This window comes from Neopelma chrysocephalum, unplaced genomic scaffold (assembly GCF_003984885.1).
Source record: "Neopelma chrysocephalum unplaced genomic scaffold, ASM398488v2 Primary Assembly neopelma1_26, whole genome shotgun sequence".
NCBI lineage: Eukaryota > Metazoa > Chordata > Aves > Passeriformes > Pipridae > Neopelma > Neopelma chrysocephalum.
Window position 1 is genome coordinate 23,891,748 of NW_020897695.1, and position 16,071 is coordinate 23,907,818.

The 16,071-nt window shown below is 41.5% G+C and overlaps 1 protein-coding gene across 5 annotated transcripts; it reads left to right on the forward strand.

Annotated features, from left to right (window-relative positions):
• Positions 1-2,980: 2,980 nt before the first annotated feature.
• HUS1 (HUS1 checkpoint clamp component) lies at positions 2,981-11,075 on the forward strand. 5 transcript variants are annotated; one of them, XM_027675938.1, is made up of 9 exons: positions 2,981-3,111; positions 3,401-3,528; positions 3,996-4,172; positions 4,883-4,990; positions 5,950-6,024; positions 7,906-8,005; positions 8,353-8,484; positions 9,282-9,286; positions 10,603-11,075. In XM_027675938.1, the coding sequence occupies exons 1-9, from the start codon at positions 3,060-3,062 to the stop codon at positions 10,639-10,641; spliced, it is 816 nt and encodes a 271-aa protein (XP_027531739.1). In that variant the 5' UTR covers positions 2,981-3,059; the 3' UTR covers positions 10,642-11,075. The 5 variants fall into 5 exon arrangements, with proteins under 5 accessions (XP_027531739.1, XP_027531737.1, XP_027531741.1 ...); XM_027675936.1 differs by having other exon boundaries at positions 9,282-11,060; XM_027675941.1 differs by having other exon boundaries at positions 3,000-3,200; positions 9,282-11,060.
• The last annotated feature ends 4,996 nt before the right edge of the window (positions 11,076-16,071 follow it).

The window sequence follows — 16,071 nt, forward strand, 5'->3', positions numbered from 1 at the left end:
CATTTCTGTGGTCTTGGAGACCAATGATGCCCCTCAAATTCAACAACAGCAGCCAACAGAAATGGGAATTTACAAACGATGACGATGTAATGTATTGACAGACATTGTGTGAGAGACTTGACAGTGAACTATCATCTTGTTAGAATGACTTTTATCAATGAAGTGCTATACTGAAAAATACAGTATTTCCAAACCACAGTACTGACTTTATTATTTAAATATTTGAATCAGGATTGATTCTGCCTAACCCTTTGTGATGGATGCACCCCTTAACCAAACCTTTGGTACAGGCTCAAAAGGAGGTAAAGGCTTGAGACACAGTCAGGCCAAGAACACCTCCAGGAAACCCACAAGTGAGCATAGTGATCCAGTGAGCAATGATGCACATGAGCTTGTAACACCAATCCTGTGATTAACACATAGAAGGTGGGTTTTCCAAGACTTCTTTACCTAGGAACAAAGACAGTTGCAAGTACAAGGAGTCTTATGCATACCTTTCCCATCACATGGAATTTTCACAACAAGCTAATCACTTTATTTCATAAATATGACAGCCTGAGTGAGTCTCCTTTGGGGTCCCTACTAGTCAGCATGTCTGCATGGTGCAATCTCCCTGTCCTGGTTAGAACGGCTGGGACCAATTCATCCCTGGATGGGTGTAACCCAAAACTGTGTATTCTATAGCCTCCATGCCATTTCCCAAAAACTGCTGTCAGTAGAGGCCTGCAAGGTGGGAAGATGTTCCTGTACCCTTTTATGGAATTCCCCGCTCTGATATCCTTATATGGAATTCCCCGCTCTGATAAGAGGGACTGAGCATCCACATGCCCTTTTATGGAATTCCCTACTCTGAGGGAGGGACTGAGCACTCCCGCCTGAACTGGAGAGTATATAACTGGGAGTTTCAGAGCCTTGGGGCTCTCTCTCGTGGGACCCAGAGGAAGACAGCAGACCACCGCTGCTCCCAACCAGGCTGAGACCACCACCCTCAACTGGACTGCAATCACCACTTCTGACCAGACTGCAGCAGCTCTCCCACCAGCAGGTTTTTTTCCCCTCTCCCTTTGCTTTGGACTTGGGGGTGGGCCAAGGTACACCACTTTTGTTCATACCCCAGGGTGCTGGGTTGTACTTTTGGGTTTTGTGGGTTAAAACCAATTGTCTGTCTGTATAATTGTACTTATTGCATTATTTTAATAAATTGTTATTCTGACTTATAAATCTCTCTTTTGAATTGAGTTCATTTTCCCTTGCTGGTTAACTTTTAAACCAGCACACTCCCCTTGAGCTGGGACACGTCTCAAGGTTGCTCCTTGAAGCAGAGAAGCTTTTCTACTAATGACAGATTGTCGGATGAGTCCAATTTGAATTCTCTCTAAATTGCAACTGGACTGCACACTAGTGACTCTTCCATTGAGCTGGGATGCCTCTCAAGGTTTGAGATTCCTTACATGAGACTGAGAGATATTCCTTTACCTGAGACAGAGAGACCCTTTATTTGCAACAGATACTTGGTAAGTTGCTGATAGCATGCTGAAATAATACTAATGAAATTCATGTAGTTAATTCCTTTAGGTATAACCTGTTATCCAACTCTGAGACTAAGACAGGACCTAGCTACACATAAGCTCTATCAGGAGTACAGAAAGGCAGAGGATCTACTCTGAACCTTGTCACTCAACACGAGGGTCTTCCTCACTCCTTCTCATCTTTGGTCTCAGCGTAAATCATTCTAAAATTATTCAAATTCTAATCTTTTTAGTATGTTTCATCCACGATAGAATGAAACTTGTCACTGAACTTTGTTAAGTCATGTTTATAAATGTTTATTAAGCCCACTTCTGCTAAAACCTTTGATGGTGATTCTTTGAGTGACCATAAATCACACATTTGTGACAAATTGGTGTAGTTGGCAGAATCCTAAATCAGAATTTGTTACATCCTTCTGCACTGGAGTGGATTCTCTAGAAAAATATTCAGCTGATTTACATGAAGCGCACAGGGCCTGGGAGCAATGCAACCAGAGAATAACCTCTCCAGAAACTGTTGCTGTATCTGTCAGATACAGATACATAGACCTAAGGTTTTCTTTTAATTTTCTTCATAATGACTGTATTGAAAGACAGCATCAAGACATGTGAGCAGCATCCCTAGAGTACTTCAAAATCAAATGAAAGAGAGGAAATTTAGCTGACCTAAACTGCTGTGTGACAAAAGAACATTGGACAATCCCGAGGAACCAAAAAGAACAACACTAGAAAACCGTCTCTGCAAATGCTATAGTTTTCAAGGACTGCGAGGAACCAAGACCATAAGGCAAAGGGCACCGTCTTCTATAGGAAACAGCCATGCTGCACACTAGCAGGTAAAGCAAGGTTTTCCTTGAACTATTCCAGCCTCTGCATAAAACCCTGCACATCATGCACCAGGCTGAAATAACGCCAGGCAAATGGAGCCTGTCTGCACGAGCTGCCCAGTCTGACAGAGAATGCCTTTCTCTAAACACTTCTGGTCGGCCAGCCCTTTCTGGGTGGCCTGGCTAACAATGGGTAAGTGGAAAGGCCCGAGAGAAAGCTTTGTTTGCTCCGCTTTCTTACACTGACTGTTGCTTTCCTCCCTTGCTACGGCTTCATGTTGGGCAGAGTTCTACACCCAGGGGTAGCGTCGGAGCCTGTCTCCTGCCATGGGCTGATGGTGTCTGCTGTAAGGGGCCCCTTGGATTTGAAGAAGAAAATTCTTCGAGACATCAGGGCCGGGACCAATACAGATGAATTTAGACATATGTGCTGGGAGTGCCGAGAGGTTTTGCTTTGAGGTGAGCTTTTCAGCTCTGCCTGCGAGAACCGCTAGCGCAGAGAAAGGAAGTCAGCCAGTGCAAGGCCACAGGGCCCTGCCCGACCCCGCCGCGCATCCGAAACTGGATGCACTGCACTCTGCCTGCGAGGAACTGTTCCGCCAGAGGACTCTTCCTCTCTGACCGCCCTCTGCCCGGGCCCGCCCCCAGCCGTGCCGTCAGCGGCGGGCGGTGCTGCCGCAGCGAGCGGGAGGGCTGCGCCGCCATGCGATTTCGGGCAAAGATTGTGGATCTCGCCTGCCTCAACAACTTCAGCCGTGAGTATGGCAGGTCAGGCTGAAGGGCCGCAGTGCCTTGCTAAAGCGGCTGGGGTCGGCTTTCCCGGGCAAAGGGGAGAGGAAGGGAGGTGAGGACCGGGCCCCGGGCCCAGAGGCCTTTCCTGGGAGGAGGCAGCATCAGGCGCTTTCTTTTGCCCCGAGGTGTTTGGGAGTTTCCGCAGCAGCACGCGCTGCGTTTTTGGAGCCTGAGGGTTTCTCCCCTGTCCCATAGGGACCGGGGTGTGTGGAGCGGTCACCTCTGTAACGTTCCCCTCCCTCCCTCCGGCAGGTGTGATTAACACAATCTCCAAGTTAGCCAAGACGTGCACCCTGCGCCTTACTGTCTGCAAGTTGTATTTCATCCTCTCCGATAAAGTAGCAAATGGAGGCGCCAGTATGTGGTGTGAGCTGTGCCAGGTGAGCCCAGGGAAGTTCAAAAATCACATGGTGTTGAAAACCAGAGCATGCGGTTGGGTTTGGTGTATGAGGCATTTCTTGCAGCCCTCACCTGAGGTGTGCCAGATCTCTTAAGGCCTGTCTGGTCACACAGGTGTTTCAGGTTAGATATCCTCTTTACCTCAATTGTCACTTCAAGTGTAAAGCTTTGGTGTGTGCTGGCCCACACGGGCCTGCCCAAAACTGGAAACAGGAAAGCATAACTCACTGTTTTGTAGACTGATGCGTGTTAGAGAAGAAAATAAATAGATTTAGAGCCTGAAGCAATGAGCCTTCATGCTTATGCAACCTGTTCTGATTCCAGCAGATGATGCCAGGCAGAGGAGAGTTTCCTGTTGTAGACATGCAGTTCTAGGCTTAAGGTCTGATGGATAAAACTTGCCCCTCTCATTAGCTTTGTTTTATTTCCCAACTTTAAAAAATTGTAGGGGAATTTCTTCGACGAATTTCAGATGGAAGGAGTAGCTGCAGAGCACAATGAAATCTGTTTAGAGTTGGTGCCTGAGAACCTGTCAAGAGCATTAAAAACTGCCCACAATGCTAAGGCAGTGAAGATCAAGTTGACTAATAAACACTGTCCTTGTCTCAGAGTTGCTGTGGAGTTAGTAAGTGCAACCATGCTTTTATGTTCATTATTAAGAAAAGTTAATTCTTTAAAATTGTGCTTTTCCTAAGATCAAATGATAATTTTTAGTGTAAATCTAGAAAACTGAAAAAAAATGGTGCCATTTTCCATTTCACTAGCCTTTCTTGCCATTATGGCTGGTAGCACACAGAACCAGCTTTGTATTTTCCAAAAGGGAAGGACGAGGACGAATGAAAGCTATGTGATTGAAACAACTTCTTCTAATGTCTACTTCTTTCCATTACTTCATTCTCTATATCTTCTGTGGATTATTGCCTTTTTATTGAAGCCATTAGGTTTCAGCGTAGTGTTTGTCTCTAGTGTTTTGCATTTGGTTATCCTGACATTGCATTTCAAACTGCTGTCTTCTGATTTTTTTTGTTGTTGTTGGTAACACCACTGATTCACCTCTTCAGGTCTAAGGATATCTTTTATATATATATATACACACATATATATATACACACACACATATATATATATATATATACACTTATGAATGATACCTCAGAAACTTTCTTTTCCTCATTCAAAAGGGAAGCCCACTTTAGAGCATATTGAGAGGAACCTAGGGAAAACTGGAACTGACGTCTGGGACACGTAGTTACTGCCCACAGTGGGTCTGAAAGCTTTAAATTTGGAATTCAAGTCCTGTTTTTAACTGCAAGAGCATCCTCTCTTTCCCTCAAGCCATCCTTATCAAGCAGCAGTAGGATTGTGACACATGATATTCCTGTGGGGGTTATTCCCAGAAGAATATGGAATGACTTCAGAGAGCCCACTATGCCAGACTTTGATGTAAGCCTCTGTTTTTATATTCCATATGGAAAGGGGAGGTTGCAATTGGAATGTTACTGCTACAGAGTATACTGCTGGGATTTGGAAAGGAATTGAAAAGAAAGAGGGAAGACTGGATACTACAGATTTGGAGAGGGATGGAACATGGCTTCTGTCTTGACAACGGAGGCCAGAACTTGTGAAAACAGAGCAGATAGTTACCGGTTTTTTCTGTGATATTCAGAGTGGAGGAAGAGAGGAGCAAAGGACTTGCATGTCTTTAGAGTGGAGTGTCTCTAAACCACACAGTTTTAGGCTGTTTCGGCTGTTTCTGCACCAAATGGCCCAAATAATCTGTTCTTTCTGGAATTCATGGCCTACCTGGCAGAGTTAGAGATACGTGTGTTTCCTCCTTTTAGATTTTTAGATATGTTCTCTATATCTTTTGTGACTTTTTGCAGAGTTGCAGGGAAAGGTCTTTGTGCAAATGTGCTCCTAGTTGAAGTTGTGGATGCCTGTTACCTCTAAGCTAAGAGTATTTAAATTTTGAAGACATACAACTGAGTAAAAACTTGAAGAATTTTGTTCTGTTATTTGAGATTTACACTGCTGCAGTTCCAGAAATGAATGCAGTATCATGGGAATCTTTTTCTTTCCTTTTTGGCTATAGTTATTAACTACTTAGTTATACAGATGCTCCTGTGAGCATCTGACCTGCAAAAACCTGTCTCTACTTTATTTTGAACATGGATTTGGAATATTATGTCTGAAGCAATTGCTAGAGTGCAGTTGCCTGTTGGTATAATGGGAAAGAGTTCCTCCATTCTGAGACATTGGCTGATTTCAGATAAATATTGTGCATCCTGCAAGCCATAGATAACTCAGTCCAAACCAAGATAAAATTGAAAGGAAAAATAAATGTGTCACATCCCAGACACACATGAAAAACTTGTGCAAATGAAATTCTTATGTCTTTCTAGGTCAGTATTTACCTACCAGTGCTGAAAACAATGAAGAGTGTTGTGGAAAGAATGAAGAATCTCAGCAATGTCATTGTAAGTTAAGGCACTTCAAATATGTGTGCTACAGACCTTACTTCATCAGGGACATAACACTTCACTGTTGCCTAAACTGGTGACACCACATTATATCTTACTTTGGGATGAGACAGACATTGAAATCGAGGCACCTGAAGACTGTGTGAAGTTGAAGAGAATGATGGAATTTATTTTAGAATTTACACTGAAGAGCTTCGCAGAAAGTGATACTCTTTGTACTGAATTTGTAAGAACATGGCATTGTGTTGCTACAAGCCACTCTTTGTAGCTGATAAGAATTTACAGTCCTTCAGGAAGCTGGCTAGAGACTTTCCAGGTGACTTCATTAAAGAAATGAAGAGTGAGTCTTGGGTTAGATGTCTGTGTGAATGAACTTTAGGTAAACTTGAGGTAGGATTTAAAGGAAATTCTGCTAATAGCTCCTGGATGACAGACTGTGCTTTAGGCTCTGACATGGTGGGTTTCCAGTCTGCTCTGGGTTTCTGGAGTCCTGGAGTGCCTTCCATCGAAAGAACCCCTCTGCAGTTGGACATAAAAAGGCTTTGGGTTTTTTATTTAGTTGTTTTTGCTCACAGTCACCAGAATTGACTAACATGAGAGTTAGTAAGTGTAGAGCTTTGAAATAGCTTGGGTTTGGTGCTGTTTATACCAGTTTTGAAAAATAGGACATTTTCTGTTAACTGACCTGAAATTGGGACAGTCTCAGTTTTCCAGACTTGGAAGAGTTGAGAGATTACCCTGGGTTTCTGACAGTTTTGCAAGTGGCAGTCATCCTGAAAATACACTTGAAACTCTTTTTCTTTATCAGTCTTCTGGGGGACTTAATTTTTGCTTTCTTCCCCCATGTCCTCAATGGAAATGCCTACACAAAATTAAGCACAGGGCTTTGTTTCCAGAGCTAAGGATCTTTTCTCACGTTGAATAGCTGTATGATGGGATTGAATTTGGTGTTCAGCAGCACTCAGAAGAGGTAGTGTATCAACACTGGGCACACCCACTTTACTAAGTGCCTTGCTTTCATGTTATTAAAGAACAAAAACATCAGTTATCACAATTATTTTTGCTAGATGCATCCTGGTAATAAAAATGGTCAAGATCAGTGCTGCAAAATGGACTTAGAAGCAATTTCAGATAGTTGGCCCATTGTTTGGGAGCTTGGCATCTCCATTCTGTAGGAGATTCTGGTTGTGATGCATCTTTTTAAAAATTATTGAGAATTCTTCTAATCACAGAAATGAAGTGCTTAGTTATGCTTTAGGAATCCTCTGATCTGCTTGGGGTTTGCATAAGGTCATGTGTAGTCTCCTTCTGGTTGGACACTTGGTCAGGATGGAATTTGAAAGCTTTCATCACTCTTCCAGGATTTCTAGCAGTTCAGAGTCCTTAGAGTTGCTGGTCTGATGCAGTGGTTGTCTGTTTTTAAGTTTTGTAAAGCAGCTCTGTAACTGCATGTCAACTCCTGGTGCATCCCATATTCTGTGTGTGTCATACGGACTGTGAGGTGCCTCTCTATTTGTTGAAGAGCTGAATGGAAATGCAGGAATCCTTGCGTTTCTTCAGTTTCAGCTTCTCATTTCTAAAGCCTTTTTCTCAGCACATGAATTTCCCAAAGTGAATACTTGTTCTGAAAGTACTGGAGAGCAAGTAAATTTCTTTTCATAATTTCTGAGAGTTTGGTCTCGGATAATTCATACAGGAGTGATGAGAAATACACTTTGTAGCTGAACATTTGAATGTTCAAACCATGTTCAGAAAGTATGGTTGACCTTCACTGAAGTGCTTCTGGAGGCTTGTATTTGAACAAAACTGAACTGTATTCTTCTGTAATTCTGCAGTGTAAAAGTGGGTTGCCTAAAATTGAGATTGATTGTGTTGCAGGTGATTGAAGCAAACTTGAGTGGAGAAATGAACTTGAAAATAGAAACTGACTTAGTATCTGTAACAACACATTTTAAAGACCTGGGAAATCCTCCCTGGGGTATGTTTCTCTGTTTGCTACCTCTTGTGTCTGTCTGATCTCATTACTTAAGTGTGTTGATTATAACAGTACTTACTTTTTATTCTTCAGAAAATAACATCAAGTACTTTAAAGTCTTCAAATGAAATCTTAAAAGAAAATGTGGCCTATGGCTGTTTCATGTTTAGAGGGGTGGGAAATCTCTTCCAGTATTGTTGACAGCTTTGTAGGAAAACTGGGCTTTCTTTTCCTTGCACTACTGTTTCTGAAAAACAAGCCATTTTAGTTCCAGTGCTTCAGCAGTTTTCAGTTGTGTCCCTGTATGTGTTGAAACTCCTTATTTAAGTGTTGTGTTCTTATGCTTTTAGCATCAGAAGATGGGTGTCAAAGTTCTGTTCAAGGGAGAGATCTGGAAAGTATGGCTGAGGCACGCATAGACATCAAGAAGCTGCTGCAGCTGCTTGCTGGACAGCAGGTCAATCCTACAAAAGCATTGTGCAGTAAGTTCAGCAACTCTGTTTGCAAACTCCAAGGAGGGATGTTTGCTGTACTTGTAGTCTCAGCAGAACAGCATATCCTCTGTTTTGTCTGTTTAAAACTCGACTATTTTTATTGTACCCGATGACTTTTAATATTTATATTTTTAGGCAGTAAGCTTCAGACTTAAGGCATTTGGGGAAGAAAAAAAATAAAATAAGTCAAGCCCTTTTATCAAGTTGAATAATCAGACTGACAAATCATGGGTGTCGTCTTTGTTTTGAAGTTGTTATTTTTATTATTATTTTGAGGTATTATTTTTTGAAAGTCTTAAAGTCCTTAGGTTCCAGCAGAGAAACTGGAATTTACTGTCATTTTTTTTTCCCTTTGGATGCCTTATTACATTGATTCTAATACCAAAATGCTTTTTATACAGCTAGTGTTTCTAGCCATAGAAACAATATGTACTTTCTAGCAGAAGGCTATGCAGGGGTCTATATTCTATTTTAATAACTCAGTATGCTTTTCCTGAGAACATCTGTGTATTATGGTTCAGTGCAGATGCTAAGAATTTCCCAAGGAAGATTTAAATAATGGGTATAGCATTATAAACCTATACCTATTACATATTTGCTTTTTGATATCAGCTTTCATAGACTATTAATGCTTCTTAAACCCTCAAGGACCTGAATATGTCTAGTCATCCTTCTGTCAGAAGTGGTAGAAGCATTGTATTCTTATGGTGGCATTCTGTAAAAGATTTAAGTATTTCTCCTGCTTTAGGTTGGATTTGTTTTTTAATTTTTTTTCTCTTTTACAGATATTGTAAGTAAAAGAATTGTCCACTTCATCTTGCTGCATGAGGATGTTTCACTTCAGTATTTTATTCCAGCACTTGCCTGAATATTTTGGAATCTTGAGCATTTTCCAACCTGAGGCCTTTTCCATGAAGTCTGAAATCTTTCCTGAATTACTGGAGTATTTTCACATGATACACTGTTAGAAGCAGCCATTATTTCAATATTTATGAAATTATTCATAATACCTCCTCATCCAGAAAGCTGTTTTGATGAAGAGTTACATACTACGAAAGACGTACCTCTGGGAAGCTGGCATATCACAGTCTTAAGGGAAACAAAACTGAAATTTGAATGTGCTTTTGGGATGCTTTGAGCTATGGGGATGGCAATGAAGTATTTTGGTCTCGTCAAAAAACGTAAAGGTAGAATTCATCTCTGGAGCTGCTGCTGTGTGTGTTCAGTATTGGGCAATGCAGCTCCAAGTTAAGAGGTCTCTAAGCAAGCCATCATAATTCCATGGAGCAGGAGAGCCCTCTGGAGGGTTGCAGATTGGTATTTGCCTAAACAGGTACACACAGCCCTCCTGAAGTGGTACTAAATTGAATTCTGTTCCAGTAGTGATGTATGTAAACTTGATGCTGTTAAATGTTGCGCAGCAGAAATCTGACTGCCAGCAAGTAACAAGATATAACAGATGCTAAGGAGCACCAACAGTTCAGCAGCATCTCTTTTTACTTGGTTGTATCTTTTGATCTGACTTGCTCCAACATAATTCAGTAGCTCTGTGCTTGCTCTTTGTTTAGCTCTTGGCCTGAGAGGATGAGCTAAACAGTCTGGATTACTTTGCTAATGTGCACGGTGAAAATCTCTGTGTACAGAATGAAGATCATATGAGGACATGCATGAACACAGCAATTGGTATGAAATAAAGGGCAAGTTGTCACATTTTTTCCCCTTTTCATATGGAAAGCATTGTACAACATGTGTTGTCATTGTGTCAGACATGGTGAGATTGCATCTAGGCTCTCATGCCAAGCACCCAAGAGCAAGACTAAGTCTTATTGATGGGAGTACTGCCCCTTCTTCTACTTCCTGGTTATCTTCTGAGGTCTTTTCCTCCTTATTCCATGTGTGATTTATTTGTTATCTGGACATGTTCCATATAGCTTTTAGTTGTTTTAGAAATAGTGAGTGAGTTTTTGCTGCCAAATGTGACTGGGAGTTTCTGCTAGGAAGTAACTTGTCATGATCAGAAGTGCTGGGTTTATGGTTGGGGTTTTTTTTCTTTTTTTTTCAAAGGGCATTGAGGGTAAGGGAGCAATGAATCTTTTGTTCTTGCAGACGCAAAGGGTCAAGAGAAGGCTGAAGGAGAGGCAGTGATCTGGAGATCTTATGCTTCTTTGCCTTCTTTCACTATTATCGTCAGACTAACCAGGAAGCATCTTCCAAATCCTGTTAGTTTTCATGGGCAGCTTCAATTACACCAGAAATCTGTGTAAGATGAAAGTAGGTGTGCTCCAGCCTACAGGAATTGCACGGTAAGAGGTATGTGGTAAATATTCCTGGGTTTTTTCCTGGGGAGAGGGAAAAAAACTATCAGAATGCATAGGTAGGCTTTGAAATGTTTGTGTTTCTGTTTGAAAAATGTGTGTATAATATAACCTGATGGAAATTACTTTTTCTGGTATAGTATAAAAACTAGTAATAATGACCTCTCTGCAGGCTTTGCAATTGGTAGTTTTAAAAGAGGTCAGAAGTTATAATCGCAAGAAAATGGTTGCTTTTTTTTTTTTAAATAAGTAAATAAATAAAAATGAGAATAATGCTGGTACATGTCAAGAGTAAATGTCTGTCAGAAAACATGATATAATTTATAATGTCAGTATTTGCCATGTCATTTCTTTCACAACTAATTGTAGTGGTTTTAGAGACAAGATGTATTTCTACTTGTAGTCCTAATTAGAATCATAGAATCATATTGTTGTTAAGGTTGGCAGGAGTCCAACCATTAACCTACTGCCATGTTCACCACTAAACCATATCCCCGAGTGCCACATTCACATACCTTTTGAACATTTCCAGGAATTGTGATCTCACCACTTCCCTGGGCAGCCTATTCCAATAGCTGACCACCCTTTCAGTGAATAAATTTTTTCTAATATCCAAGCTAAACCTTCCCTGGTACAACTTGAGGCCATTTCCTCTCATCCTGTCACTTGTTACCTGAGAGAAGAGACTGCCCCCATCTGGCTACAACTTCCTTTAAGGTAGCTGTAGTGAACGACAAGGTTCCCCTGAGCCTCCTTTTCTCCAGGCTAAACACACCCAGCCCCCTCCACCACTCCTCATAACACTTGTGCTTCAGACCCTTTACCACTTTTGTTGCCCTTCTCTGGACACACTCCTTCTTGAACTGAGGGGCCCAGAACTGGATACAGGATTTGAGGTGCCACCTCACCAGCACTGAATGCAGGGAGAATGATCACTGCCCTAGTCCTGCTGGCCACTCTATTGCTGATACAAGCCAGGATGCCATTGGACTTCTTGACCACCTGGGCACACTGCTGGCTCATGTTCAGTCAGTTGCTGACCAACACTCTCAGGTCCTTTTCCACCAGGCAGCTTTCCAGCCACTCTACCCCAACTCTGCAAAGGGCTGTTGTGCCCCAAGTGCAGGACCTGGCACTTCACCTTCTTGACCCTCATACAATGAAGTTTCCTGCATAAAAGTGTGTGCTTTCATTTAGTTAAAGATAATCCAACTTTCTAAGAAAGAGACCCTCTCAGTGTAGGCAAAATTTTCTTCCTGAATTCATAAAGTGTATGTTGGTCCCACAGTTTGTTGGATTCTCTCATGCCTGAGCCTTGATTATCTGCCTGTGTTTTTCCCATGACTTGGCTTCTTTTTTCAACTGGAGTGGTTCTAGCATTTTTCCTGAGCGAAATCATCAAACTGTATTTTTGTTCAGACCCTCTTTCTAGGATGAGGGGTGCGTCTGCATTTGTGTATCACAAAAAAACCTTTGAGTCTGACTGAAGAGCCCTGAAAAGCTGTTTTGGAGTGGTCTGGCATACAGACTTTGCAGTAAAACTCTTCACAGGGCTAAATATGCCTAGATGCCAGGTCAGTGAGATCCCTTCTGCACTTTTCAGGCGAATGGGTTACCTGTTTTCTCCCTATCTGTACAACAAGGCTTAACACCTCCCTAGAGAGTTGGAGATCTGTCACAATTTAAATTACTAATTTGATGGTCAAACAATTTCTAATTCCTTGTCAGACAAAAACTCCTATTTTTAGCTTTGATCATAAAAACTTAAATGTCACATTTGCCTGACAGAAATAGAGAAATAGGAACCAATTATGTGTGTTCTTAAATGGTTCATATATTGAAAGGCATTTGAATGTCTTCAAATATATTAAATAAGTTTCTGTCATTTTCACCCCAGTGTGTGTCCAGGAAAATAGGTATTTTGAAGAATTTCTCCAAGCTTCTTCTTTGCCTTTTCTAATAAGAAATTTTTCCTTCAAGTAAAGTTTGATTTTGAAAGGAAAATGTCTTCAGCATGAAAAGGATATGTCCTCTTGCAAAAATAACATAACAGAAAACCCTCATGCTGTAGAACAACGTATTCTTTCTCTAAATGGCATTTCCTTAAGAGTATTCACAAACTGTCTTAAAACATATATCGTCCTTTATCCTTAATTCACACAATGAAGCCAGGGATAAATTGTGGCACTACTTTGAAAATACAGGTGCTGCTGAAAGAGTGAGGTATATCACCCTAATAAAATAATCAGAACGCTACTCTCCAAGTGTTAGTTTTGATCCGTCATAATTCAGATCAAGATAATTATTTCTATGTCAGGGTATTTCTGGTGAAATGTTCACCTTGCCATCAAGGCCAGACCTGGAGTTTTCATGCAATTCACTTAGTAAAAACCAGATGAGGTGATGACATGCAAATGGACAGTTTTGTTAGAGCTCCCCCTTATAATATGATCTAGGTATCATTTTATCTGATATAACTTCTTAACTAACTCTGTGGTGAAGATGTCAGTTCAACTGAATGGGCTACCTTAAGTACACCAACTTTTTGTCTGCAGTTTGATACCTCAACTTACCATGGATGGTGATGAAATCATATCCCAAATTGACTGAATGACTGTAAATGACATTCAGTAGTAAAGTGTTATAGATTAGAACCATAGTGTTATGGATTGCATAGGGAACAAAAGCTTAAATTCTTTAATGTTAAAGAGGGATGAATGTCCAGGAGCTAAGTTAATTTTTGAAGTTTATTATTTACTTTCTGCTTCCCCTGTTCCATTGATTTTGCACTTCTTGTCAAGAGAAACAATATGAACTTGTTTAATGAAATTAGGTACACTTTTAAAAAAGCATCAGTCTAAATGGCTTGGCAGAAATCAATGAATACAGTAACACTGATGCCAAAAGGCCTGCACTTCATTTTAATTTGTGTTCTTAAAAAAGTTATACAGATTAAAACTGTAAAAGTTTTACAGATTTTGTTTTGGTTGGTGGCCAACCTGTGCTTGTTTTTATTACAGACCTTTTATATTATTCTGCCTAAATCTGGATTTTCAGCCTTTTCTGGACCAATTAGTTCAAAATTCTTGTGAAAGTAAAATTAAAATATTGATATTTTAAGTTTTAAAGTATTGAAACAAAAAAAGGTACTGAACTATATGCTGCTGCAATAGGAAGTTGTTAAATACAATCAGCCTTAGAAACTTGATTATAAAAGATAATCCCATAGACAGAGACATTTTATGAATAGGAATTATCTTGTGTGATAGTATGTTTCAGTTTCACCTATTAAGATTTACAGAATTAGCCTATAGGTCTGTTATGTTAACATTTGTGTGAAAACACTTAGATACAGTCAATGACTTAATGAAAAAGATAATGAAACAAAAATCATGAAAATGAGATACTAACTAGAAGAGTAAACACAGGACATGGTGCCAGGACAACTCAATCATATCTCATCTTTCTGTTGGGATAAACTACTTCATAGAATCATAGAATGGCCTGGGTTGGAAGGGACCTTAAAGATCATCTAGTTTCAAACCCCTCTGCCATGGACAGGGACACCTTTCCCTAGACCAGGTTGTTCACAGCCCTATCCAACCTGGTCTTAAACACTTCCAGGGATGGGGCATCCACAGCTTTTCCGGGCAACCTGTTCCAGTGCCTCACCACTGTCACTGTAAATAATTTCTTCTTAATAGCTAATCTAACCCTTCTCTCTTTCAGTTTGAAGCCATTCCCCCTTGTCCTGTCACTACATGCCCTTCTAAAAAGTCTCTCTCCATCTTTCTTGTAGGCACCCTTCAATTACTGGAAGGCTGCAATAAGGTCACCCCAAAGTCTTCTCCTCTCAACACTGAACAACCACAGTTCTCTCAACCTTTCCTCATAGGAGAAGTGCTCCCTCCCCCTAATGGCCTGGTGGCCCTTCTCTGGACTTGCTACAACAAGTTGATGTCCTTCCTGTGCTGGGGACCCAAAGCTGGATGCAGTGCTCCAGGTGGGATCTCAGCAGGGTGGACTAGAGACACAGAATCACCTCCCTCAACCTGCTGTCCAGGCCAGGATACAATAGGCTTTCTGGGCTGCAAGCACACATTGGAAGGTCATGTCTAGCCACTCACTCATCAACACTCCCTATTCCTTCTTGGCAGAGCTGCTCTCAATCTGTTCATCCCCCAACCTATATTGCACTGGAGGTTGCCCTGACCCAGGTGCAGCACCTTGCACCTGGTCTTGTTAAACCACATGAGGTTCCCATGGGCCACTTCTCGAGCTTGTCCAGGTCCCTCTGGATGGCATCCCATCCTTCAGGTGTGTCAACCACACCACTTAGCTTGGTGTCATCTGCAAATTTGCTGAGGGTGCACTTAATCCCTTTGTCTATGTTGTTAATGAAGATATTAAATAACACTGGGCCTAATATGGACCCCTGAGGGACACCACTTGTCACTGATGTCCACTGAGACTCTGAGCCATTGACCACCTCTGGATATGTGTGTCCACCCACCTTCTTATCCATCTAACAGTCCTCTCATCAAATTCATCTCTCTCCAGTTTAGAAGAGAATAAGATTATGGGGGACCATGTCAAAGGCTTTACAGAGTTCCAGATAAATGACATTTGTAGCCCTTCCTTTGTCCACTGACATCAGAGAAGGGCACTAGGTTGGTCAGGGAGGATTTGCCCTTGGTGAAGCCATGCTGGCTGTCTCAAATCATTACCTGTCCTCCATGTGCCTTAGCACAGCTTCTAGGAGAATCTATTCCATGATCTTCCCAGGCACAGAGGTGAGGCTGACAGGTCAGTAGTTCCCTGGGTCCTCCTTGCTACCCTTTTTAAAGATGGGTACAATGTTTCCCTTTTCCCGTCACCTGGGACTTTTACTGACTGCCATGACTTCTCCAACTTGGAAAGAATAGAGGACTCGCGTTCTAACCCTTGACTTTGGTTCTTAAATTTGCGAGATCTTTTGAGCTTACCTTGAGATGGTGAAGAACCCTGCCTCATCTCACAGCCCCCAATCACAGCTCATGGCAAATCAGGGATGTCTTCAGTGCATGCAGTACTGAAGCTTTTACTACTGTGTTGGCAAAGGTGTTTCTCAGTAACCTGGTGTAAGGACTTAAAGAGTACAATTGCCTGTCTCAAACACTGTCAAGACCACAGAAGGAACTTGCCATAAGATAAGCTACCACAGTGGGAACTTAGCACAGAAAGGAGAAATTTGTGACAGGAAGGCACTAATTCCAGGCCT

Coding starts and splice junctions, on each gene's coding strand:
- HUS1 (XM_027675936.1), top strand. CDS start 3,060: ATGCGATTTCGGGCAAAGATTGTGGATCTCGCCTGCCTCAACAACTTC. Junction 3,112..3,400: donor CTGCCTCAACAACTTCAGCC/GTGAGTATGGCA, acceptor TCCCTCCGGCAG/GTGTGATTAACACAATCTCC. Junction 6,025..7,905: donor AGAATCTCAGCAATGTCATT/GTAAGTTAAGGC, acceptor ATTGTGTTGCAG/GTGATTGAAGCAAACTTGAG.